This window comes from Heteronotia binoei, unplaced genomic scaffold (genome assembly GCF_032191835.1).
Source record: "Heteronotia binoei isolate CCM8104 ecotype False Entrance Well unplaced genomic scaffold, APGP_CSIRO_Hbin_v1 ptg001192l, whole genome shotgun sequence".
Lineage (NCBI taxonomy): Eukaryota > Metazoa > Chordata > Lepidosauria > Squamata > Gekkonidae > Heteronotia > Heteronotia binoei.
In genome coordinates, this window is record NW_026800200.1 from 62,240 (window position 1) to 89,286 (window position 27,047).

Sequence of the window (27,047 nt, forward strand, 5' to 3'; positions counted from 1 at the left end):
TTCTTATGCGACACAGGGTGTTGGACTGGATGGGCCATTGGCCTGATCCAACAGGGCTTCTCTTATGTTCTTATGCGACACAGGGTGTTGGACTGGATGGGCCACTGGCCTGACCCAACATGGCTTCTCTTATGTTCTTATGCGACACAGGGTGTTGGACTGGATGGGCCACTGGCCTGACCCAACATGGCTTCTCTTATGTTCTTATGTGACACAGTGTGTTGGACTGGATGGGCCACTGGCCTGATCCAACATGGCTTCTCTTAGGTTCTTATGCGACACAGGGTGTTGGACTGGATGGGCCATAGGCCTGATTCAACATGGCTTCTCTTATGTTCTTATGCGACACAGGGTGTTGGACTGGATGGGCCACTGGCCTGATTCAACAGGGCTTCTCTTATGTTCTTAAGTGAAACAGAGTGTTGGACTGGAGGGGCCATTGGCCTGATCCAACAGGGCTTCTCTTATGTTCTTATGTGACACAGAGTGTTGGACTGGAGGGGCCACTGGCCTGATCCAACAGGGCTTCTCTTATGTTCTTATGTGACACAGAGTGTTGGACTGGAGGGGCCACTGGCCTGATCCAACAGGGCTTCTCTTATGTTCTTATGTGACACAGAGTGTTGGACTGGATGGGCCATTGGCCTGATTCAACAGGGCTTCTCTTATGTTCTTAAGTGAAACAGAGTGTTGGACTGGAGGGGCCATTAGCCTGATCCAACAGGGCTTCTCTTATGTTCTTATGTGACACAGAGTGTTGGACTGGATGGGCCATTGGCCTGATTCAACAGGGCTTCTCTTATGTTCTTATATTCTTGGTTCTGGTATTGTTGGAACTCTGTGTCTCGGACAATGATGCTCTGTATTCTTGGTGCTCGGGTGGGTACAGTGGGAGGGTTTCTAGTGTCCTGGCCCCACTGATGGACCTCCTGAGGGCGCCTGGATTTTTTGGCCACTGTGTGACACAGTGTGTTGGACTGGAGGGGTCACTGGCCTGATCCAACAGGGCTTCTCTTATGTTCTTATATTCTTGGTTCTGGTATTGTTGGAACTCTGTGTCTCGGACAATGATGCTCTGTATTCTTGGTGCTCGGGTGGGTACAGTGGGAGGGTTTCTAGTGTCCTGGCCCCACTGATGGACCTCCTGAGGGCGCCTGGATTTTTTGGCCACTGTGTGACACAGTGTGTTGGACTGGATGGGCCATTGGCCTGATTCAACAGGGCTTCTCTTATGTTCTTATATTCTTGGTTCTGGTATTGTTGGAACTCTGTGTCTCGGACAATGATGCTCTGTATTCTTGGTGCTTGGTGGTTGACACAGTGGGAGGGCTTCTAGTGCTGGCCCCACGGATGGACCTCCTGAGGGCGCCTGGTTTTTTTGGCCACTGTGTGACTCAGAGTGTTGGACTGGATGGGCCACTGGCCTGATCCAACAGGGCTTCTCTTAGGTTCTTATGCGACACAGGGTGTTGGACTGGATGGGCCATTGGCCTGATTCAACATGGCTTCTCTTATATTCTTGGTTCTGGTATTGTTGGAACTCTGTGTCTGGGGCAGTGATGCTCTGTGTTCTTGGTGCTTGGTGGGTGGTACAGTGGGAGGGCTTCTAGTGCTGGCCCCACTGATGGACCTCCTGAGGGCGCCTGTTTTTTTTGGCCACTGTGTGTTGGACTGGATGGGCCACTGGCCTGATCCAAGTTGAAGATAAAGGAGATTGCAAGCTGCTCTGAGACTCTGAAATTCAGAGTACAGGGCAGGGTATAATTCCAATATCTTCTTCCTTCTTCCTGGGAACCTTAAAACAGGCGGGGCACAGAATGCTTTGGAGGCAACAAGTGTATGCAACAGAGACACAATTTGAGGATGGTGGGAGATGCAGTTGGACAGTTTGCCTGGCAGTGCCCCCCCCCCCGCCCCCCCCAGCCACTGGAAACTTAGACCCTCTAACTCCCCGTTTCCAAGTTCCTGGTGAAATCTACCCCCTTTCCTACACACACACACACACACGGAAATTCTCTCCTGTATTAAACAGATTTGCATCCTTTACTAAATAGTTATCCCATTTCTTCACAAGGTAATGAATGATTTCCTCACATTTCCTCACGTTTTTTCCCCTCGACATCACGACAAAGAAACTTATCTCCCAAGAACAAAACGGAGTTACCCGAAGGTGAAATGCTGAGCATGCTCACAACGGACTGTACACTTTCTCCAGCACGCACGGAACCAGTCCTGGCAAGTCAGGAATGGGCCATCCCCTTCGTGAGATGGATACCGTCCCCCACACCAGCGTTCCCTCTAAGCTGAGTGAGCGCGAGCTAGCGCACCGTTTTTAAGCCTCCAGCTCGCGCATTCTTGACTTAGCTCAGGAAAACTGACCCCAGAGCACAATAATTTATGCAGCTGCTCACGACTTTAGAGCCAGTCACTCACAAATTTAATGCCAGTCGCTCGCAGAGCAGAATTTTTGCTCTCGAAGCTCTGCAGCTTAGAGGGAACGTTGCCCCCGGCTTCTCAGAAGGCTCCTGCAAAGCAACAGGCTAATCGAAGTGGACGGACTCTTACCGGCTCCGACAGTTGCTATGGCGTTCTCCTGCCCGATGATGTGCTCTCGCAGCCTCTGCTCCAGGGGAAAACGACGCCGTTCCTCTATTTCTCTCTTGCGCTGCTCTTCCTGGAACTGTGGGAAGGAGGAGGAGAGGGGTCATCGGGATCAGGTCCTGCAAAACGTCTGCATAGCAAACATGCCCTTAAGATAAGAGAGGATTCGGCATAAACTGCTTCAAGATGCAAATGGGGGGGGGGGGGGGACAAAGTGTCAGAGGGTATAGTCATGCTGCCCTGAGCTTGTCGGAGGGAGGTAGGATATAAATCTGAAAAATAAAAATAAATGCTGGCCTGAAGTAGAACAGCTAGATTTAAGCCCACCAGCAACTTAGAATCCTAGAATTGGAAGGGACCTCCAGGGTCATCTAGTCCAACCCCCTGCACAATGCAGGGAACTCACAAACACCTCCCCCTAAATTCACAGGATCCTCATTGCTGTCAGATGGCCATCCAGCCTCTGTTTAAAAACTTCCAAGGAAGGAAAACCTTCCACCTCCCAAGGAGGAAGAATGTTAGAATCATAGAAGAGTTGGAAGGAACCTCCAGGGTCATCTAGTCCAACTCCCTGCACAATGCAGGGAACTCACAAACACCTCCCCCTAAATTCACAGGATCCTCATTGCTGTCAGATGACCATCTAGCCTCTGTTTAAAAACTTCCAAGGAAGGAAAACCTTCCACCTCCCAAGGAGGAAGAATGTTAGAATCATAGAAGAGTTGGAAGGAACCTCCAGGGTCATCTAGTCCAACTCCCTGCACAATGCAGGGAACTCACAAACACCTCCCCCTAAATTCACAGGATCCTCATTGCTGTCAGATGGCCATCTTGCCTCTGTTTAAAAACCTTCAAGGAAGGAGAACCCACCACCTCCAAAGCAGGAAGCATGTTAGAATCATAGAAGAGTTGGAAGGAGCCTCCAGGGTCATCTAGTCCAACTCCCTGCACAATGCAGGGAACTCACAAACACCTCCCCCTAAATTCACACGATCTTCATTGCTGTCAGATGGCCATCTAGCCTCTGCTTAAAAACTTCCAAACGAGAATCCTAGAAATGGAAACAACCTCCAGGGTCATCTAGTCCAACCCCCTGCACAATGCAGGAAACCCACAAATACCTACCCCAAATTCACAGGATCTTCATCGCCGTCAGATGGCCATCGAACCTCTGCTGAAAAACCTCCAAGAAAGGAGAGCCCAGCACCTCCCGAGGAAGCCTGTTCCACTGAGGAACTGCTCTAACGGTCAGGAAGTTATTCCTTATGTTGAGCCGGAAACTCTTCTGATTTAATTTCAACCCATTGGTTCTGGTCCTACTTCATGGGGCCACAGAAAACAATTCCACACCATCCTCTCTATGACAGCCCTTCAAGTCCTTGAAGATGGTGATCCAATCACCTCTCAGCCGCCTCCTCTCCAGGCTAAACATCCCCAGATTCTTCAACCTTTCCTCATAGGACTTGGTCTCCAGACCCCTCACCATCTTCGTCGCCCTCCTCTGGACCCGTTCCAGCTTGTCTTGATCCTTCTCAAAATGTGGTGCCCAAAACTGAACACAAGACTCCAGGTGAGGCCTTACCAAAGCAGAGTAAAGCGATTCCAGTCATGCTGGTCTGAAGTAGAACAGCTACATTCGAGCCCACTAGCACCTTACAGAGCTACAAGATTTTCGGGGTTCAAGCTTGTCAGAGACAAGATCTCTGAGTCCTTATAAGGGGAGATATTTGTGTGTTTCCTGCACTGTGCAGGGTGTTGGACTAGATGGCCCTGGAGGTCCCTTCCGATTCTATGACTCTATAGCCCACTCAGAAGGCAGGAGGGGTGTTGTGAAATATGGACTCAAGGAGTAGAAGCACAATGTAAGCTTCCTCAGGAACAGGCTTCCTCCTCGGGAGGTGGTGGGCTCTCCTTCCTTAGAGGCTTTTCAACAGAGGCTAGAGGGCCATCTGACAGCAATGAAGGTCCTGTGAATTTAGGGGGAGGTGTTTGTGAGTTTCCTGCATTGCGCAGGGGTTGGACTAGATGTCCCTGGAGATCCCTTCCAACGCTATGATTCCTGACCCTTAGAGTGATTCCTCAGTGGAACAGGCTTCCTCCTTGGGAGGTGGTGGGCTCTCCTTCCTTGGAGGTTTTTAAACAGAGGCTAGATGGCCACCTGACAGCAATGAGGATCCTGTGAACTTAGGGGGGGGTATCTGTGGGTTTCCTGCATTGTGCAGGGGGTTGGACTAGATGACCCTGGAGGTCCCTTCCCACTCTAGGATTCTGATAGAGCAGTTCCTCAGTGGAACAGGCTTCCTCGGGAGGTGGTGGGCTCTCCTTCCTTGGAGGTTTTTCAACAGAGGCTGGATGGCCCTCTGACCGCAATGAAGATCCTGAGAATTTAGGGGGAGGTAGTTGTGAAATTCCTGCATTGTGCAGGGGGTTGGACTAGATGACCCTAGAGGTGCCTTCCAACTCTAGGATTCCTGACCATTAGAGTGGTTCCTCAGTGGAACAGGCTTCCTCCTCGGGAGGTGGTGGGCTCTCCTTCCTTGGAGGTTTTTAAACAGAGGCTAGATGGCCACCTGACAGCAATGAGGATCCTGTGAACTTAGGGGGAGGTATCTGTGGGTTTCCTGCATTGTGCAGGGGGTTGGACTAGATGACCCTGGAGGTCCCTTCCCACTCTAGGATTCTGTTAGAGCAGTTCCTCAGTGGAACAGGCTTCCTCGGGAGGCGGTGGGCTCTCCTTCCTTGGAGGTTTTTCAACAGAGGCTGGATGGCCCTCTGACCGCAATGAAGATCCTGAGAATTTAGGGGGAGGTAGTTGTGAAATTCCTGCATTGTGCAGGGGGTTGGACTAGATGACCCTGGAGGTCCCTTCCAAATCTAGCATTCTATGATCTAGATCAGGGGTGGGGAACCTTTCTTCTGCCAAGGGCCATATGGATATTTATAACATCTGAGCCCGCTTCGGCGGGGGAGGGCGGGATATAAGAATAAATTTTTTTATTATTATTATTATTATTATTATTAAACATCATTCGCGGATCATACAAAATTATCAACTTAAAAAACTGTGCTCTGCTGAGGGAGAATGATTCAGGCCAGCAAAATTAATGCAAATAATTGTTTTTCTACGTGAAGGCATGTGGGGAGAGCCTAACCTGGTGAGCACACACCCGGCCTGCTGCCCTAGGCAAATGCATAGATCCAGGGCTTTTTTGTAGAAAAAGCCCAGCAGGAACTCAGTAGCATATTAGACCACACACCCCAATATTAGCATATTAGGCCACACCCTCTGGGATAAAAAAGTGCAAACTGAACCGTGGCAGTAACTTTTCCGGGCCCTGAAGCAATTCTGGCCGGCCAGCCAGGCCCCAGGGAGGCTGCCCACAGTACATCTGAGCCCTGTGATCCCTGCCTGGCCCTGGGGAGGCTGCTGCACTGTGCGGCTGGGCCCCATGATCCTCGCTGGCCAGCCAGGCCCCAGGGAGGCTGCCACGTGGCTTGGTTCGGCCCAGCAATCCCCGAGGGCCACACCAAGTGACCTCGAGGGCCACATACGTACCTTGGGATGGAGGTTCCCCACCCCTGATCTAGATTAAAGTCCATTAAAGATCCAAGGCCATTCCAGCAGGTGTGAGTGGAGGAGTGGGGAATCCAACCCGGTTCTCCCAGATAAGAGAGCTCTGGCTGACCCAAGGCCATTCCAGCAGCTGCAAGTGGAGGAGTAGGGAATCAAACCCGGTTCTCCCAGATAAGAGAGCTCTGGCTGACCCAAGGCCATTCCAGCAGCTGCAAGTGGAGGAGCGGGCAATCCAACCCGGTTCTCCCAGATAAGAGAGCTCTGGCTGACCCAAGGCCATTCCAGCAGCTGCAAGTGGAGGAGTAGGGAATCAAACCCGGTTCTCCCAGATAAGAGAGCTCTGGCTGACCCCAGGCCATTCCAGCAGCTGCAAGTGGAGGAGTGGGGAATCAAACCCGGTTCTCCCAGAGAAGAGAGCTCTGGCTGACCCATGGCCATTCCAGCAGCTGCAAGTGGAGGAGTGGGGAATCAAACCCGGTTCTCCCAGATAAGAGAGCTCTGGCTGACCCCAGGCCATTCCAGCAGGTGCAAGTGGAGGAGTGGGGAATCAAACCCGGTTCTCCCAGATAAGAGAGCTCTGGCTGACCCAAGGCCATTCCAGCAGGTGCAAGTGGAGGAGTGGGGAATCAAACCCAATTCTCCCAGATAAGAGAGCTCTGCCTGACCCAAGGCCATTCCAGCAGGTGCAAGTGGAGGAGTGGGGAATCAAACCCGGTTCTCCCAGAGAAGAGAGCTCTGGCTGACCCAAGGCCATTCCAGCAGCTGCAAGTGGAGGAGTGGGGAATCAAACCCGGTTCTCCCAGATAAGAGAGCTCTGGCTGACCCAAGGCCATTCCAGCAGCTGCAAGTGGAGGAGTGGGGAATCAAACCCGGTTCTCCCAGATAAGAGAGCTCTGACTGACCCATGGCCATTCCAGCAGGTGCAAATGGAGGAGTGGGGAATCAAACCTGGTTCTCCCAGATAAGAGAGCTCTGGCTGACCCAAGGCCATTCCAGCAGGTGCAAGTGGAGGAGTGGGGAATCAAACCCAGTTCTCCCAAATAAGAGCTCTGGCTGACCCAAGGCGATTCCAGCAACTGCAAGTGGAGGAGTGGGGAATCAAACCCAGTTCTCCCAAATAAGAGCTCTGGCTGACCCAAGGCGATTCCAGCAGCTGCAAGTGGAGGAGTGGGGAATCAAACCCGGTTCTCCCAGATAAGAGAGCTCTGGCTGACCCAAGGCCATTCCAGCAGCTGCAAGGGGAGGAGTGGGGAATCAAACCCGGTTCTCCCAGAGAAGAGAGCTCTGGCTGACCCAAGGCCATTCCAGCAGCTGCAAGTAGAGGAGTGGGGATTCAAACCTGGTTCTCCCAGATAAGAGTCTGCGCACTTAACCACTACACCAAACTGGCATCAGTAGTGAGATAAGAAGCCAACGTCCCTGTTCAGCTCTGGGAGGGGAGTCCATTCACAAATTCAGAACAACGGCCTTCCCCATGGCTGAATAGGGACAAGGGATTCTTATCTGACTTACCGGTTCTAATCAAACTTATTAGGATGTGTGTTGCATTTGACTTAGAAATCTCCATTTCTTGTTGCAGAAAAGGGCAACTAGAATGATTACAGGGGTTGGAACGCTTTCCCTATGAAGAAAGCTTAAAGCACTCAGGGCTCTTTAACTTGGAGAAACGTCGACTGAGGGGTGACATGAGAGAGGTTTGCAAAATTATGCACGGGATAGAGAAGGTAGAGAAAGAAGTCCTTTTCTCTCTTTCTCACAATACGAGAACTTGTGGGCACTCAATGAAATTGCTGAGCAGTCGGGTTAGAACAGATGAAAGGAAGTCCTTCTTCACCCAAAGGGTGATTAACATGTGGAATTCACTGCCACAGGAGGTGGTGGCGGCTACAAGCATAGCCAGCTTCAAGAGGGGATGGGATAAAAATATGGAGCAGAGGTCCATCAGTGGCTATTAGCGACAGGGTATTCTTGGAACTCTTTGTCTGGGGCAGGGATGCTCTGTTTTCTTGGTGTTTGGTGGGGGCAGCGGGAGGGCTTCTAGTGTCCTGGCCCCACTGGTGGACCTCCTGATAGCACCTGGGTTTTTTTGGTCACTGTGTGACACAGAGTGTTGGACTGGAGGGGACACTGGCCTGATCCAACATGGCTTCTCTTATGTTTCTATGTTCTCTTAGTGGCTATTAGCTGCAGCGTATTGTTGGAACTCTCTGTCTGGGGCAGTGATGCTCTGTATTCTTGGTGCTTGGGAGGGGCACAGTGGGAGGGCTTCTAGTGTCCTGGCCCCACTGGTGGACCTCCTGATGGCACCTGGGGTTTTTTGGTCACTGTATGACACAAGAGTGTTGGACTGGAGGGGGCCACTGGCCTGATCCAACATGACTTGTTCTTACGTTGGCTCAGGACAACACTCTGTGTCACAAAGTGCCCCCCTAAGCACCAAGAAGATAAAGCATCACTGCCCTAGACATAAGAGAAGCCAATGACCCATCCAGTCCAACACTCTGAGTCACACAGTGGCCAAAAACCCAGGGGCCATCAGGAGGTCCACCAGCAGGGCCAGGACACTAGAAGCCCTTCCACTCTGCCTCTTCCCCAGATTAGGAGTTGGACGGTGGCTCAGTGGTATAGCATCTGCTTGGTTAGCAGAAGGTCCCAGGTTCAATCCCTGGCATCTCCAACTAAAAAGGGTCCAGGCAAATAGGCGTGAAAAAACTCAGGTTGAGACCCTGAGGAGCTGCTGCCAGTCTGAGTAGACAATACTGACTTCGATGGACCAATGATGATAAGGCAGCGGAAGAGTTCTGCAGGATTTCCATGGTCAGGGCTTCTGTTGTTTGTTGGTTTAAGAACATCAGAGGAGCCTTGTTGGATCAGCCCAATGGCCCATCCAGTCCAACACCCTGTGTCACACAGTGGCCAAAAAACCAGGCGCCATCAGGAGGTCTATCAGTGGGGCCAGGACAGTAGAAGCCCTCCCACTGTTGCCCCTCCAAAGCACCAAGAATACAGAGCATCCCTGCCCCAGACATAAGAACATGAGAGAAGCCATGTTGAATCAGCCCAATGGCCCATCCAGTCCAACACTCTGTGTCACACAGTGGCCAAAACCCAGGTGCCATCAGGAGGTCCATCAGTGGAGCCAGGACATTAGAAGCCCTCCCACTGTGCCCCCCCCCCCCAAACACCAAGACAGAGCATCCCTGCCCCAGACATAAGAACATGAGAGAAGCCTTTTTGGATCAGGCCAATGGCCCATCCAGTCCAACACTCTGTGTCACACAGTGGCCAAAACCCAGGTGCCATCAGGAGGTCCATCAGTGGAGCCAGGACACTAGAAGCCCTCCCACTGTGCCCCCCCCCCAAACACCAAGACAGAGCATCCCTGCCCCAGACATAAGAACATGAGAGAAGCCTTTTTGGATCAGGCCAATGGCCCATCCAGGCTAACACTCTGTGTCACACAGTTGCCAAAAAACCTGGTGCCATCAGGAGGTCCATCAGTGGAGCCAGGACACTAGAAGCCCTTCCACTTTTGCCCCCCGCAAGCACCAAGAATACAGAGCATCACTGCCCCAGACATAAGAACATAAGAGAAGCCCTTTTGGATCGGGGCAATGGCCCATCCAGGCCAACACTCTGTGTCACACAGTGGCCAAAAAACCCCAGGTGCCATAAGGAGGTCCACCAGCAGGGCCAGAACTCCAGAAGCCCTCCCACTGTGCCTCTTCCCCAGATTCTGCATTCTCTGAGAGTACCTCTGGAAGCAGCATGACTAGCGTAAGCGCGCAGCATGGGAAGACAGTGCCGTCCCACCTGGCTTAGAAAGGCAGCAAATCTTGCCGGTGCGTTTCCTGCCACGTTTCTGACCTTGACAGAGGTTCTTTAAAAAAGCAAAACAGAACAAATAGAAAACAATCCAGTGCCGGTTGCCGCTATCCGTCTAGTGTGTAGCAGAGACACCCCCATCAGTCCTAATGCTTCTATATGGAGCAATAACTTCCTCGCCGATCCCAGCGGAACTTGCTGGATTGCATCCAGAGTGTCGACGGCGGAGCTCCCTCAGGCTCCGTATATATCACCCACCTCAAACTACTCCGGCCCCGTCGATACGTCTCTGTCTTCCTGAATATATAGGCCAATTCTTTTTTTTGCCCCCCCCATCCTGTTTTTTTTCCCACGTTTTGAAAAGAATACATAAAAGCTGCTCTGTCATCATATAAATGATCGGATGTGACTCGAGGGCAGAGGCTGAGGGAGCGGCGTAACAAAAAGCTAACCGATCGGTGAGCGAAAGCTCCTTCTCCGGAGTGGCCGGGATGAAAAAGAAACCGCTGCTTCCAAGACACAGGCAACGGAACTGATGGACCCTGAATTGATTTGCACAGTCCACAACTGACCCTGCGGAACTCACTGCTACAAGATTCTGCAGTACAAAAACCCCAAACAACTGTGTTCAGTGATGCTACAAAAATACAATGTACAAAAATTGTATACTGGCACAAACCTAATGGTTCTCCCAGATATGAGTCTGCACACTAAACCACTACAGCAAACTGGCTCTCTTCTAGCTTCACTGCCCCAGACATAAGAACAGAAGAGGAGTCATGTTTGATCAGGGCAGTGGCCCATCCAGTCCAACACTCTGTATCACACAGGGGCCAAAAAACCCAGGCGCCATCAGGAGGTCCATAAGAAGATAAGAATATAAGAGAAGCCATGTTGGATCAGGTCAATGGCCCATCCTGTCCAACACTCTGTGTCACACGGTGGCCAAAAACCCCAAGTGCTATCAGGAGGTCCATCAGTGGGGCCAGGAGACTAGAAGCCCTCCCACTGTTGCCCCCCAAGCACCAAGAATACAAAGCATCACTTGCCCCAGACAAAAGAACATGAGAGAAGCCATGTTGGATCAGGCCAATGGTCCATCCAGTCCAACACTTTGTGTCACATAAGAACATAAGAGAAGCCATGTTGGATCAGGCCAATGGCCCCTTCAGTCCAACACTCTGTTTCACATAAGAACATAAGAGAAGCCCTGTTGGATCAGGCCAGTGGCCCCTCCAGTCCAACACTCTGTGTCACATAAGAACATAAGAGAAACCCTGTTGGATCAGGCCAGTGGCCCCTCCAGTCCTACACTCTGTGTCACATAAGAACATAACAGAAGCCCTGTTGGATCAGGCCAATGACCCATCCAGTCCAACACTCTGTGTCACATAAGAACATAAGAGAAGCCCTGTTGGATCAGGCCAATGGCCCATCCAGTCCAGCACTCTTTGTCACATAAGAACATAAGAGAAGCCCTGTTGGATCAGGCCAATGGCCCATCCAGTCCAACAATCTGTGTCACATAAGAACATAAGAGAAGCCCTGTTGGATCAGGCCAATGGCCCATCCAGACCAGCACTCTGTGTCACATAAGAACATAAGAGAAGCCCTGTTGGATCAGGCCAATGGCCCATCCAGTCCAGCACTCTGTGTCACATAAGAACATAAGAGAAGCCCTGTTGGATCAGGCCAATGGCCCATCCAGACCAGCACTCTGTGTCACATAAGAACATAAGAGAAGCCCTGTTGGATCAGGCCAATGGCCCATCCAGTCCAGCACTCTGTGTCACATAAGAACATAAGAGAAGCCCTGTTGGATCAGGCCAATGGCCCATCCAGTCCAACACTCTGTGTCACATAAGAACATAAGAGAAGCCCTGTTGGATCAGGCCAATGGCCCATCCAGACCAGCACTCTGTGTCACATAAGAACATAAGAGAAGCCCATCCAGTCCAACACTCTGTGTCACATAAGAACATAAGAGAAGCCCTGTTGGATCAGGCCAATGGCCCATCCAGTCCAACACTCTGTGTCACATAAGAACATAAGAGAAGCCCTGCTGGATCAGGCCAGTGGCCCCTCCAGTCCAACACTCTGTGTCACATAAGAACATCAGAGAAGCCATGTTGGATCAGGCCAATGGCCCCTCCAGTCCAACACTCTGTGTCACATAAGAATATAAGAGAAGCCCTGCTGGATCAGGCCAGTGGCCCCTCCAGTCCAACACTCTGTGTCACATAAGAATATAAGAGAAGCCCTGCTGGATCAGGCCAGTGGCCCCTCCAGTCCAACACTCTGTGTCACACAGTGGCCAAAACCCAGGTGCATCTGTGACTTCAGGGAGGCTCATGTGGCCACAATGGTGCCTTAAGCGATGCAAGTAACTATGTACAGACCTGACCTGGACCGCTCAGGCTAGCCCAATCCTGTCAAGATCCTCGAAGCTAAGCCGTCGTTAGTCCCTGGATGGGAGACCACCAGGACAGTCCAGGGACATCAGGCAATGGCAAACTTGCTTCCCTCTGAAAGCCAAAGCCTAATACTCTGTCTATCCTTCAAGTTTTTCCAACAGCAGCACCAGCAAGAAGAAGAAGATGACGACTGCAGATTTATACCCCGCCCTTCTCTCTGAATCAGAGTCTCAGAGCGGCTTACAATCTCCCGTATCTTCTCTCCCCCCCCCCCCCCGCCACAACAGACACCCTGTGAGGTGGGTAGGGCTGAGAGAGCTCTGACAGCAGCTGCCCTTTCAAGGACAACACTGCCAGAGCTATGGCTAACCCAAGGCCATCTCAGCAGCTGCAAGTGGAGGAGTGGGGAATCAAACCCAGTCCTCCCAGATAAGAGTCCGCACACTTAACCATTACACCAAACTGGCTAGCTTGATCTTATCAGATCTTGGAGACTAAGCAGGGTCGGTCCTGGTTAGTATTTGGACGGGAGGCCACCACGGCAGTCCAGGGACATCAGGCGATGGCAGACGTGATTCCCTGTGAAAGCCAAAGTCTGACACTCTGTCCATCCTTCGATTTTTCTCCAGCAGCAGCAACGCAGTGTGCTGGCTACGAAAGATCTGCCCTGTAAGATGGATGAGGAGTGGACACATGGGCTCACGTAACTGCCTTCTACTGAATCAGAGCCTTGGTCAACCTACGTCCGTCTTGTCTACTCAGAGAGGCTCTCCAGGGTCTCAGGCAGAGGTCTTCCCCATCGGCCTCTGCCTGCTCATGGGCGCTGAACTGGGATTTGCTGCTTGCCAAACAGATGCTATGCCACTTTGCTGGGTTACCCTCTCCACGGGTGAACATAAGAAACTCCCTCATACTGAAACAGACCTTGGCCCACCAAGGTCAGCATTGGTCAATCCAGAACAGAAGGTAGAAGTAAGAGAAAGAAGTCCTTTCCCCCCTTTCTCACAATACAAGAACTCGTGGACACGCCGTGAATTTGCTGAGCAGTCGGGTTGCCAGGGATTGAACCTGAGACCTTCTGCATACCAAGCAGAGGCTCTCCCACTGAGCCACTGAGGTTCTTTCCCATCACCTCCTGCCTGGTCCCTTTAACTGGAGATGCCGGGGATTGAACCTGGGACCTTCTGCATACCAAGCAGAGGCTCTCCCACTGAGCCACTGAGGTTCTTTCCCATCACCTCCTGCCTGGTCCCTTTAACTGGAGATGCCGGGGATTGAACCTGGGACCTTCTGCATGCCAAGCAGAGGCTCTGCTACTGAGCCACTGAGGTTCTTTCCCATCACCTCCTGCCTGGTCGCTTTAACTGGAGATGCCGGGGATTGAACCTGGGACCTTCTGCATGCAAAGCTGTACCACTGAGCTAAAGCCCCTCCCCTAAACAGAGGTAATAAACAAATCTAGCTACAATTCCGTTTGCTTCATGCTTTTCCATGACTCTTTACAAGAGTGAGATGCATCTGGAGCAGGTGTGTGGGAGAGCTCTCCTAAAAACGGAAACGGCATTCGCATATGGAAATGTCTTGCCGCCGCTTTGTCACCGGCGTATGTAAATAAAATCGATGGGCCGCGTCTCCTCCGTTAATAGCGCCGCCAATTCATTCTCCAGCGGTGATTAAAATGGGCAATAAATTCTCAAAGACTCTCGGCGGGCTCCCGGCAGGAAAAGTGGGGCTGGCAAACCCTCCGCCAGCAAATCCCCCCCAGCTGTATATTCATCACGAAGCAGCTCTGAAGACGACCAGACTTCAGGCAGAGGCAAGCCACAAATCCAGAGCGCTCCTCCTGACACGCCCGAAAATTGCTTCCCTCTTTCTCCGCTGCGGCATGTGGAATGCGTTGGCCCAGCCACAGACGCCAAGGCCGCTCCTGTGACTTGTTCAGCTCCGCTGGATTCTCTCTTCCCTCCTTTTAGAGATAATAACTACCAGGCTGCAGCATTCTACGTCAACTGGAGTAGATGTCAAGGGGAGACCTATGTAGAGTGCACTGCAGTAGTCTAGTCTCTTATGGATAAACATATCGAGCAGAGATCCATTGGTGGCTCTTAGCCCACAGGGCATAGATGGAACTCTGTGTCTGGGGCAGTGATGCTCTGAATTCTGGGCGCTTGGGAGGGGCAACAGTGTGAGGACTTCTAGTGTCCTGGCCCCATTGGTGTAGCTCCTATTGGCACCTGGGGTTTTCTGGCCCCTGTGTGACAGAGTGTTGGACTGGATTTGCCACTGGCCTGATCCAACATGGCTTCTCTTATGTTCTTATGTGACACAGAGTGTTGGACTGGATTTGCCACTGGCCTGATCCAACATGGCTTCTCTTATGTTCTTATGTGACACAGAGTGTTGGACTGGATTTGCCAATGGCCTGATCCAACAGGGCTTCTCTTATGTTCTTATGTGACACAGAGTGTTGGACTGGATTTGCCACTGGCCTGATCCAACATGGCTTCTCTTATGTTCTTATGTGACACAGAGTGTTGGACTGGATTTGCCACTGGCCTGATCCAACATGGCTTCTCTTATGTTCTTATGTGACACAGAGTGTTGGACTGGATTTGCCAATGGCCTGATCCAACAGGGCTTCTCTTATGTTCTTATGTGACACAGAATGTTGGACTGGAGGGGCCACTGGCCTGATCCAAGATGGCTTCTCTTATGTTCTCATGTGACACAGAGTGTTGGACTGGAGGGGCCACTGGCCTGATCCAACAGGGCTTCTCTTATGTTCTTATGTGACACAGTGTTGGACTGGAGGGGCCACTGGCCTGATCCAACAGGGCTTCTCTTATGTTCTTATGTGACACAGTGTTGGACTGGAGGGGCCACTGGCCTGATCCAACAGGGCTTCTCTTATGTTCTTATGTGACACAGAGTGTTGGACTGGATTTGCCACTGGCCTGATCCAACAGGGCTTCTCTTATGTTCTTATGTGACACAGAGTGTTGGACTGGATTTGCCACTGGCCTGATCCAACAGGGCTTCTCTTATGTTCTTATGTGACACAGAGTGTTGGACTGGATTTGCCACTGGCCTGATCCAACATGGCTTCTCTTACGTTCTTATGTCTGGGGAAGTGATGCTGTGTATTCTTGGTGCTTGGGGAGGGGGCACAGTGGGAGGGTTTCTAGTGTCCTGGCCCCACTGGTGGACCTCCTGATGGCACCTGGGTTTTTTGGGGCCACTGTGTGACACAGAGTGTTGGACTGGATGGGCTACTGGCCTGATCCAACATAGCTTCTTCTATGTTTATGCTTCTCTTTTGGCCACTGTGTGACACAGAGTGTTGGACTGGATTTGCCACTGGCCTGATCCAACATGGCTTCTCTCATGTTCTTATGTCTGGGGCAGAGATGCTCTGTCTTCTTGGTGCTTGGGGGGGGGGGCAACAGTGGGAGGGCTTTTAGTGTCCTGGCCCCACTGATGGACCTCCTGATGGTGCCTGGTTTTTTTGGCCGCTGTGTGACACAGAGTGTTGGACTGGATTTGCCACTGGCCTGATCCAACATGGCTTCTCTTACGTTCTTATGTGACACAGAGTGTTGGTCTGGAGGGGCCACTGGCCTGATCCAACAGGGCTTCTCTTATGTTCTTATGTGACACAGAGGGTTGGACTGAACGGGCCATTGGCCTGATCCAACAGGGCTTCTCTTATGTTCTTATGTGACACAGAGTGTTGGACTGGATTTGCCACTGGCCTGATCCAACATGGCTTCTCTTACGTTCTTATGTTAATGTTACCATGGAGTGGATCCAGCTGGCCAGATCAGCAAAGTCAAGACAGGGTAGCTATTTCCCAGGCTAAACCGCGTTGCGACTTGATTTGCAATCAGTAATACTGGCTCCTGTTATATTCTCTTAGCTAAGCCAGCAAGGGCCGTTTCAGCCCCGCTGAAAGCAGCAAGTATCTGAAAGGAAGCACCCTGCAGGTCTTCACAAATTGAAGAAGATACACCTGCATTCCGTGAGACGGTGTTTTTGTCTTGAGTGTGGGGGGGGGGGTGCTCTCGTGCTTGTGGACACCTTACTTGGTGCTCACCTGGTGTTCCTAGAAAGTGGGAGTGATCTTTGCACAGCAGTACTTCTGATTGGCCACTGAACATTTGGCTGGAAAATTGAGCTAAAATCAATAAAATGAATTTTAACAGGAATAAATGTAAAGTTCTGCATTTCGGTAGGAAAAATCCAGTGCATGGTTATAGGATGGGGGAGACTTGTCTTAGCAGTAGTCTGTGTGAAAAGGATCTAGGGGTCTTAGTGGATCATACGCTGAACATGAGTCAACAGTGTGATGTGGCAGCTAAAAAAGCAAATGCAATTTTGGGCTGTATCAACAGAAGTCTAGTGTTCAGACCACGTGAAGTGATGGTATCGCTTTACTCTCCACATTTTAAGAAGGATATAGACAAGCTGGAACGGGTCCAGAGGAGGGCGACGAAGATGCTGAGGGGTCTGGAGACCAAGTCCTATGAAGAAAGGTTGAAGGAGCTGGGGATGTTTAGCCTGGAAAGGAGGCAGCTGAGAGGTGATAGGATCACCATCTTCAAGTACTTGAAGGGCTGTCCTATAGAGGAGGGTGTGGAATTGTTTTCTGTGGCCCTAGAAGGTAGGACCAGAACCAATGGGTTGAAATTAAAACAAAAGAGTTTCCGGCTCAACATTAGGAAGAACTTCCTGACCATTAGAGCGGTTCCTCAGTGGAACAGACTCCCTCGGGAGGTGGTGGGCTCTCCTTCCTTGGAGGTTTTTAAACAGAGGCTAGATGGCCATCTGACAGCGATTAAGATCCTGTAAATTTAGGGGGAGGTATTGTGAGTTTCCTGCATTGTGCAGGGGGTTGGACTAGATGACCCTGGATGTCCCTTCCAACTCTATGATTCCTGACCGCTAGAGCGGTTCCTCAGTGGAACAGGCTTCCTCCTCAGGAGGTGGTGGGCTCTCCTTCCTTGGAGGTTCTTCAACAGAGGCTAGATGGCCATCTGAGAGCAATGACGATCCTGTGAATTTAGGGGGAGGTGTTTGTGAGTTTCCTGCTTTGTGCAGGGGGCTGGACTAGTTGACCCTGGAGGTCCCTTCCAACTCTAGGATTGCCTGTGCAGACTTTTAAAAACACTAGTTTGGCAGCACAAAGATCACAGAACCACAGAGCCGGAAGGGACTCCAGGGTTTAGTCCAACTCCACCCCCGCAGCAGGGCCTTTTTTGTGGGAGGGACTCCTTTGCATATTAGGCCGCACACCCCTAGGGTAGCCAATCCTCCAAGAGCTTACAGGGCTCTTAGCACAAGGCCTACTGTAAGCTCCAGCGGGATTGGCTACACCAGGGGGTATGGCCTAATACGCAAAGGAGCGCTTCCCACAAATAAAGCTGCGCCCCGCACAACACAGGAACTTCACAAATACCTTCCCCCCCACACATACATCCCGTGACCCCTGCCCTGTGCCCACAAGTCTCTTCACCATGTGGCTTAAGGTCAGCTGTGGTAGCTATTGTGTGGCTGGCTTCATTTCCTGCGGTCGCCATTTTCTGGTCGTCCCCGCCATGCTGCATCAGAATTCCAAAGGACTCAAAACAGCTGGGGATCCCGGGTCTAGGAGGCGGAGAACGGGTGGCCTTTCATGCACTTCACCCTCTCTGAAACACAATATCCAAAGCTGTCCAGGCAGCTTTAGAAGAAGAAGATATTGGATTTATATCCCGCCCTCCACTCCGAAGAGTCTCAGAGCGGCTCACAATCTCCTTTTCCTTCCTCCCCCACAACAGACACCCTGTGAGGTAGATGAAGATAGTGGATTTATATCCCGCCCTCCACTCCGAAGAGTCTCAGAGCAGCTCACAATCTCCTTTCCCTTCCCCCCCACAACAGACACCCTGTGAGGTAGATGAAGATATTGGATTTATATCCCGCCCTCCACTCCGAAGAATCTCAGAGCAGCTCACAATCTCCTTTACCTTCCTCCCCCACAACAGACACCCTGTGAGGTGGGTGGGGCTGGAGAGGGCTCTCACAGCAGCTGCCCTTTCAAGGAGAACCTCTGCCAGAGCTATGGCTGACCCAAGGCCATTCCAGCAGGTGCAAGTGGAAGAGTGGGGAATCAAACCCGGTTCTCCAAGATAAGAGTCTGCACACTTAACCACTACACCAAACTGCTTACTCGATAGCATGCATCAGGGGTGGCCGACGGTAGCTCTCCAGAAGTTTTGCTTTGCCTATAACTCCCATCAGCCCCAGCCAGCAGGGCCAATGGCTGGGGCTGATGGGAGTTGTAGGCAAAAAAAAAACATCTGGAGAGCTACCGTTGGCCACCCCCGGCATACATGCATTAAGCAGTTTTGCTAGAACCAGGGGTGGAAATCTAGCAGCAGCTCATTTGCATATTAAGCCACACACCCACTGATGTAGCCAATCCTCCAAGAGCTTACAAGGCTCTTTTTTATAAGCTCCAGGAGGACTGGCTACATCAGGGCTCTGTGGCCAAATATGCAAAGGAGCGCCTGCTAGATTTCCACCCCCAGCTAGAAAAAGGTAAAGGTAGTCCCCTGTGCAAGCACCAGTCGTTTCCAACTCTGGGGTGATGTCGCATCACGACATTTTCGCGGCAGACTTTTTTTTACGGAGTGGTTTGCCATGGCCTTCCCCAGTCATCTCTACTTTCCCCCCAGAAAGCTGGGGACTCATTTGACCGACCTCGGAAGGATGAAAGGCTGAGTCAACCTGGAGCCGGCTACCTGAACCCAGCTTCCGGTGGGATCAAACTCAGACTTTTTGCTATGGGATGGTTTTCCATTGCCTTCCCCAGTCATCTACACTTTTCCCCCAGCAAGCTGGAGACTTTAACGACCTCGGAAGGATGGAAGGCTGAGCCAACCTGGAGCTGGCTACCTGAGCCCAGCTTCCGCCGGAATCGAACTCAGATCGTGAGCAGAGAGTTTGAGTGCAGTACTGCAGCTTTACCACTCTGCGCCACTCTGGCTCTTTAAAGGTCAAGGTAGCCCACTGTGCAAGCAACAGTCGTTTCCGACTCTGGAGTGACGTCGCATCACGACGTTTCCACGGCAGACTTTTTACGGGGTGGTTACCAGCTAGAACCCTCCTCTAAAGCTGATTTTTCAGAAGAGCAGTTCCAAGAACCTCCCCAGTCCCCCATCCTCGTTGGCCCGCTGCACGCCCGCTCTCCTAAAACGGAATCCAGGCTCACCCACCTTTGTTTGCGACGCTTTCAGAAGCTTCATGACCTCTCCTTCTCGGGCGTAATCCACGGCCGTGTGCCCCATTTCATTTCTCTGCAGGGGGTTGGCACCTGGAAAAGAAGAAGAGGAACTCAGCCTGTGGGAGAGGAGAGGAGAAGACGGCCGGCCCCGCGTGCAGCTTGCGGCCTCTCAGCGATCCGACGCCCTCTTTAACCTTTGCTCCAGCTCAGAAAAAGACAAGGGGGCCACCAGCGGCGAGGCGCACGGATGTCAGAGGGCCGACAAAAGAGGGGCCTCGCCGGAAACAATCGACTTTGGCAAGGAAAAGCTGTTTGCAGGACGGGGCGAGCGAAAGCGAGCAAGAAATGAATGTCTCCCCTGCGTTCCCGCTCACGGGCCGACGGCGCTCCTATGGATCGACCGCGGCTGCAATTAGACGCGGTGCTTTCGGCTCGTTGACCCTCAACTGTTGCCGGACTCAGCCGGGACCCCGAAGGACAATGCACAATGGCAGCACAAGAGAGGGCAAAAGCAGGGCAGGGAGAAATGAGGGGCTTCTCGGGGCGGGGGTCTGCACCCCCAACTGCAGAAGCAGCCTGCCAATCTCTTCTGGGGCAACCAAAATCTCATGTTGGTGCACGGACCACAGGACCTCTGCAATGCTCCAGCAAGCACCGAATGGAGCTATTCCCAGGCAATGATTCCAGAGGCGGAGATAAATCCAAATTATGTGGGCATCTCAAAACACCTGCAAGTTTCCAGGGTCTAGAACAGGGATGGCCAAACTTGAGGCTCAGGAGACACAGTGGCTCTTTCACACATATTGTAGGCCCCCCAAAGTCCCCACCACTCTTGTCAGCTGGCCTAGAGAAAGCATTTCTCTCTGAGAGCCGGTTTGGTGTAGTGGTTAAGTGTACGGACTCTTATCTGGGAGAACCGGGTTTGATTCCCCACTCCTCCACTTGCAGCTGCTGGAATGGCCTTGGGTCAGCCAGAGCTCTCTTCTCTGGGAGAACCGGGTTTGATTCCCCACTCCTCCACTTGCACCTGCTGGAATGGCCTTGGGTCAGCCAGAGCTCTCTTCTCTGGGAGAACCGGGTTTGATTCCCCACTCCTCCACTTGCACCTGCTGGAATGGCCTTGGGTCAGCCAGAGCTCTCTTATCTGGGAGAACCGGGTTTGATTCCCCACTCCTCCACTTGCACCTGCTGGAATGGCCTTGGGTCAGCCAGAGCTCTCTTCTCTGGGAGAACCGGGTTTGATTCCCCACTCCTCCACTTGCACCTGCTGGAATGGCCTTGGGTCAGCCAGAGCTCTCTTATCTGGGAGAAACGGGTTTGATTCCCCACTCCTCCACTTGCAGCTGCTGGAATGGCCTTGGATCAGCCAGAGCTCTCTTATCTGGGAGAACCGGGTTTGATTCCCCACTCCTCCACTCGCAGCTGCTGGAATGGCCTCGGGTCAGCCAGAGCTCTCTTGTCTGGGAAAACCAGGTTGGATTCCCCACTCCTCCACTTGCAGCTGCTGGAATGGGTCAGCCATAGCTCTCTTATCTGGGAGAACCAGGTTTGATTCCCCACTTCTCCACTTGCAGCTGCTGGAATGGCCTTGGGTCAGCCAGAGCTCTCTTATCTGGGAGAACCGGGTTTGATTCTCCACTCCTCCACTTGCAGCTGCTGGAATGGCCTTGGGTCAGCCAGAGCTCTCTTATCTGGGAGAACCGGGTTTGATTCCCCACTCCTGCACTTGCAGCTACTGGAATGGCCTTGGGTCAGCCAGAGCTCTCTTATCTGGGAGAACCGGGTTTGATTCCCCACTCCTCCACTTGCACCTGCTGGAATGGCCTTGGGTCAGCCATAGCTCTCTTATCTGGGAGAACCGAGTTTGATTCCCCACTGCTCCACTTGCAGCTGCTGGAATGGCCTTGGGTCAGCCAGAGCTCTCTTATCTGGGAGAACCGGGTTTGATTCCCCACTCCTCCACTTGCACCTGCTGGAATGGCCTTGGGTCAGCCACAGCTCTCTTATCTGGGAGAACCGGGTTTGATTCCCCCCTCCTTCACCTGCAGCTGCTGGAATGGCCTTGGGTCAGCCATAGCTCTCTTCTCTGGGAGAACCAGTTTTGATTCCCCACTCCTCCACCTGCAGCTGCTGGAATGGCCTTGGGTCAGCCATAGCTCTCTTCTCTGGGAGAACCAGTTTTGATTCCCCACTCCTCCACCTGCAGCTGCTGGAATGGCCTTGGGTCAGCCATAGCTCTCTTATCTGGGAGAACCGGGTTTGATTCCCCACTCCTCCACTTGCAGCTGCTGGAATGGCCTTGGGTCAGCCAGAGCTCTCTTCTCTGGGAGAACCAGGTTTGATTCCCCACTCCTCCACTTGCAGCTGCTGGAATGGCCTTGGGTCAGCCATAGCTCTTGGCTGACCCAAGGCCATTCCAGCAGCTGCAAGTAGAGGAGTGGGGAGTCAAACCCGGTTTTCTCAGATAAGAGTCCATGCACTTAACCACTACACCAAACTGGCTCAAGTCCCCTCTCAGCCGTGACGCTCACTGGGGAGACCTGAGGTCACTTGAACATCACTGCTGAGCAGGGACTCGAACACAGGTCTCTCCGGCCATCACCCCTCTGCTCTATCGCTCTGGCGCGCTGCCTCGTGACGCTGCTGAGGCTTCCAGCACAGCCGGGAGAAGCGAGCAAGAGGCAGACAGAGAAATTAGCCACTTTCAAGATCCAGCGTAAGGGATCTATATTTGCTTACAGAATGAAAAATGTGCTCCATAAACATCCGACGCAGAGTGATTTCAGCTCTGTGCGCTGTCACCTCCAATAAAGAATATGATCGGGACAGGTGCGATGGTATAATGCCGGCCCATGGCCACTCAATATCCTTTAAAGAGACAACGCCGTCGTCCCTTCGCCCGTTCTTTTGTTGCCAAACAGTCTGCCTCCGTTGAAAGAGAAAGTTTTCTCTGCCCGCCCCCCTCCCAGGAGGGAATCTTCCAGGCCGGCTACACCCCCCCTCCCCAATTTCCTCCCTTAGATCTATTAATAACGGCTAACCAATATTGTTCCAATCCCCCCGTTTTGACGACTTGACTAATTGCCGCAATAATTGATAGAACCAGACTCCTAAGACCCGGTCGATTTTCACCTCCGGTACCGACGGACAATAAAATATTATGCTTTAATAAATATCCGGGTGTCGGAGGGAGAGGTAGCCGCTGGTTTCTTCGGAGCCCTGGCCTGACCCCGCCGGCCCTTCCGCGGGTCTGGGGCAGCTGCCCTCAGGAGTGGGGACCTCCATGTGACACGGTGGTCCGGGCGGCGGCGATTGTGTGCCTGCTGAGAGGGCAACAACCTTGTACTGTCCCGGAGACAAGCAATCTGTCAACTCCCACTGGCTGTCTCTCGCGCCCGAGAATCGACACCTGGGCAACGCCCCGGGCCCCACACGGTATCCACCCTTCTCCCCCCCCATAGACATCGCTTGCATTAGTAGGCTCTGGTTTATAATATTTGATAAATAGCCGGCCGGCCGCCCCACTCTCGGCGCTGCGGAACCGGGGCAGCTGCGGAAGGTCACTCATTGGGGAAATATGTTTCCTGTCGGTGGTATTGAAAAAAGTTTAGCCGAGTGACAGGTCTCAATTTTTCAAATTTTATTAACTCCGTCCTCTTAATCATTTGTCTTGAATTCCTTCGGATTCCGGATAACTGTCAATAGGAAGGGCTCGGGGTGGGAATTGGGGAGCGACAGCGGCCTGCGTCTCTTAATGATGCTGGAGTGGGGAGGGAGGAACCAAATGCATGAGCAAAAATCTGGGGGAGGAGGGAAGAACCCCCCACCCCTGCCCCCCCAAAAAACGGACCCCCCACTCTTTCCAAAGGTGATCAGCTCAACGACACAGAGAAGAAGCAGGAGTAGTAGCAGCAGCAGTAGAAGTAGAAAAAGTAGTTGTTATTGGATTTATAGCCCGCCCTCCACTCCAAATCTCAGAGTCTCACAGTCCCCTCTACCTTCCTCTCCCACAACAGAACCCTGTGAGGAGGGTGGGGCTGAGAGGGCTCTCACAGCAGCTGCCCTTTCAAGGACAATCAAATTTGCCACTCCTCCACTTGCACCTGCTGGCATGGCCTTGGGTCAGCCATAGCTCTGGCAGAGGTTGTCCTTGAAAAGGCAGCTGTTGTGAGAGCCCTCTCCAGCCCCACCCTCCTCACAGGGTGTCTGTTGTGGGGGAGGAAGGGAAAGGAGATTGTGAGCCGCTCTGAGACTCTTCGGAGTGGAGGGCGGGATGTAAATCCAATATCTTCATCTACCTCACAGGGTGTCTGTTGAGGGGGAGGAAGAGAAAGGAGATTGTGAGCCGCTCTGAGACTCTTCGGAGTGGAGGGCGGGATGTAAATCCAATATCTTCATCTGCCTCACAGGGTGTCTGTTGTGGGGGAGGAAGAGAAAGGAGATTGTGAGCCGCTCTGAGACTCTTCGGAGTGGAGGGCGGGATGTAAATCCAATATCTTCATCTGCCTCACAGGGTGTCTGTTGTGGGGGAGGAAGGGAAAGGAGATTGTGAGCCGCTCTGAGACTCTTCGGAGTGGAGGGCGGGATGTAAATCCAATATCTTCATCTACCTCACAGGGTGTCTGTTGAGGGGGAGGAAGAGAAAGGAGATTGTGAGCCGCTCTGAGACTCTTCGGAGTGGAGGGCGGGATGTAAATCCAATATCTTCATCTGCCTCACAGGGTGTCTGTTGTGGGGGAGGAAGAGAAAGGAGATTGCGAGCCGCTCTGAGACTCTTCGGAGTGGAGGGTGGGATATAAATCCAATATCTTCATCTACCTCACAGGGTGTCTGTTGTGGGGGAGGAAGGTAAAGGAGATTGTGAGCCGCTCTGAGACTCTTCGGAGTGGAGGGCGGGATATAAATCCAATATCTTCATCTACCTCACAGGGTGTCTGTTGTGGGGGAGGAAGGTAAAGGAGATTGTGAGCCGCTCTGAGACTGTTCAGAGTGGAGGGTGGGATAGAAATCCAATATCTTCTTCTTCTTCAAACCCAGTTCCCCCAGATAAGAGTCCACACTCTTAACCACTACACAAGGCTGGCTCCCTAGAAGAAGATATTGCATGCATTCCCGCCCTCAACTCTGAATCTCAGAGACTCAGGGTGGCTTACAATTTTTTTCATCTCCTTCCCCCACAACAGACACCCTGTGAGGTGGGTGGGGCTGAGAGAGCTCTTGCAGCAGCTGCTCTTTCAAGGACAACTCTGCGAGAGCTACGGATGACCCAAGGCCACTCCAGCAGGTGCAAGTGGAGGAGTGGGGGATCAAACCCGATTCTCCCAGATAAGAGCCTGCGTGCTTAACCCCTACACCAAACTGGCAGCAGCTCGTAAGCTCCAAGTTGGTGTGTCCTCACGGCAAGCCTCCATGGGCAGGGAGGGGGTAGAGAAGAAGAAGAATAAGAAGAAGAATTGCAGATTTATATCCCGCCCTTCTCCCTGAATCAGAGACTCAGAGCGGCTTACAATCTCCTATGTCTTCTCCCCTCACAACAGACACCCTGTGAGGTGGGTGGGGCTGGAGAGGGCTCTCACAGCAGCTGCCCTTTCAAGGACAACTTCTGCCAGAGCTATGGCTGACCCAAGGCCATTCCAGCAGGTGCAAGTGGAGGAGTGGGGAATCAAACCTGGTTCTCCCAGATAAGAGTCCGCACACTTAACCACTACACCAAACTGGCAGAGAGGAAAATCTGCCTGGGTGGACTGGAGTGCCAGCAATCCAGCATTGGGCAGAAGTTCCCACGCTGCTTGATTGCTGCAGACGAGGTTGTTTGACCACGCTGAAGGCACAACTAGAGTGGCCTCACCCATTCCTCTCCTCCATCACTCTCCTGTGCACCAGCTGCTTGTGGGCCATACAAGGCCTTATGTTTGACACCCCTGCTTTAAGGGGAAACGAACGAGGTGGAGCTCAGCCCCGTCAATGGGATAGGGCGGTGCAGCTAAGTAGGCATCCCTACAAATTAGATGTCTGCAGATGTTTGTTAGAGAAGGAGGAGGAGGAGGAAAAAGAGGAGGAGGAATCATAGAGGTCAAAGGGACCTCCAGGGTCATCCAGTCCAACCCCCTGCACAATACAGGAAACTCGCAAACCCCTCCTCCTAAATTCAAAGGATCTTCATCACTGTCAGATGGTCATCTAGCCCCTGTTGAAAAACCTCCAAGGAAGGAGAGCCCACCACCTCCTGAGTTGGAAGGGACCTTCAGGGTCATCTAGTCCAACCCCCAAAGAGGAAGCCTGTTCCACTGAGGAACCGCTCTGACGGTCAGGAAGTTCTTCCTAATGTTGAGCCGGAAACTCTTCTGATTTAATTTCAACCTGCTGGTTATGGTCCAACATCTGGGGCCACAGAAAACAATTACACCTCATCCTTTATAGGACAGCCCTTCAAGGACTTGTAGATGGTGATCCTATCACCTCTCAGCCGCCTCCTCTCCAGGCTAAACATCCCCAGCTCCTTCAACCTTTCCTCATAGGACTTGGTCTCCAGACCCCTCACCACCTTCATCACCCTCCTCTGGACGCATTCCAGCTTGTCCATATCCTTCTTAAAATGTGGTGGCCAAAAGTGAACACAAGACTCCAGGTGAGGACTTACCAGAGCAGAGTAAAGCGATACCATCACTTCACGGGATCTCGACACTAGACTTCTGCTGATACAGCCCAAAACTGCATTTGCCTTTTTAACCACTGCATCACACTGTTGACTCATGTTCAGCGTATGATCCACTAAGACCCCTAGGAGTGGCTCTCCAGGGTCTCAAGCTGAGGTTTTTCATACCTATTTGCCTGGACCCTTTTGAGTTGGAGATGCCAGGGATTGAACCTGGGACCTTCTGCTTACCAAGCAGATGCTCTACCACTTAGTCACAGCCCCATTCATGGCTCTCCAGGGTCTCAAGCTGAGGTTCTTCACGCCTACTTGCCTGGACCCTTTTGAGTTGGAGATGCCAGGGATTGAACCTGGGACCTTCTGCTTACCAAGCAGATGCTCTACCACTTAGTCACAGCCCCATTCATGGCTCTCCAGGGTCTCCAGCTGAGGTTTTTCACACCTATTTGCCTGGCCCCTTTTTAGTTGGAGATGCTGGGGATTGAACCTGGGACCTTCTTCTTACCAAGCAGATGCTCTACCACTGAGCCACAGCCGCATTCATGGCTCTCCAGGGTCTCAAGCTGAGCTTTTTCACACCTACTTGCCTGGCCCCTTTTTAGTGGGAGATGCCGGGGATTGAACCTGGGACCTTCTGTTTACCAAGCAGATGCTCTACCACTAAGCCACAGCCCCATTCATGGCTCTCCAGGGTCTCAAGCTGAGCTTTTTCAC

At 52.2% G+C, this 27,047-nt stretch overlaps 1 protein-coding gene across 1 annotated transcript in view; it reads right to left on the bottom strand.

Moving 5' to 3' along the window:
• LOC132590929 (mitochondrial disaggregase-like) overlaps nt 1–27,047 on the bottom strand; it is a 137,564-nt gene that overhangs the window by 59,594 nt on the left and 50,923 nt on the right. Inside the window, exons 4-5 of the mRNA XM_060263842.1 lie at nt 19,671–19,768; nt 2,566–2,680 (exon numbers count right to left, since the gene is read on the bottom strand). Coding sequence (XP_060119825.1) covers nt 2,566–2,680; nt 19,671–19,768 — 213 coding nt within the window. The remainder of the gene's footprint in view (nt 1–2,565; nt 2,681–19,670; nt 19,769–27,047) is intronic.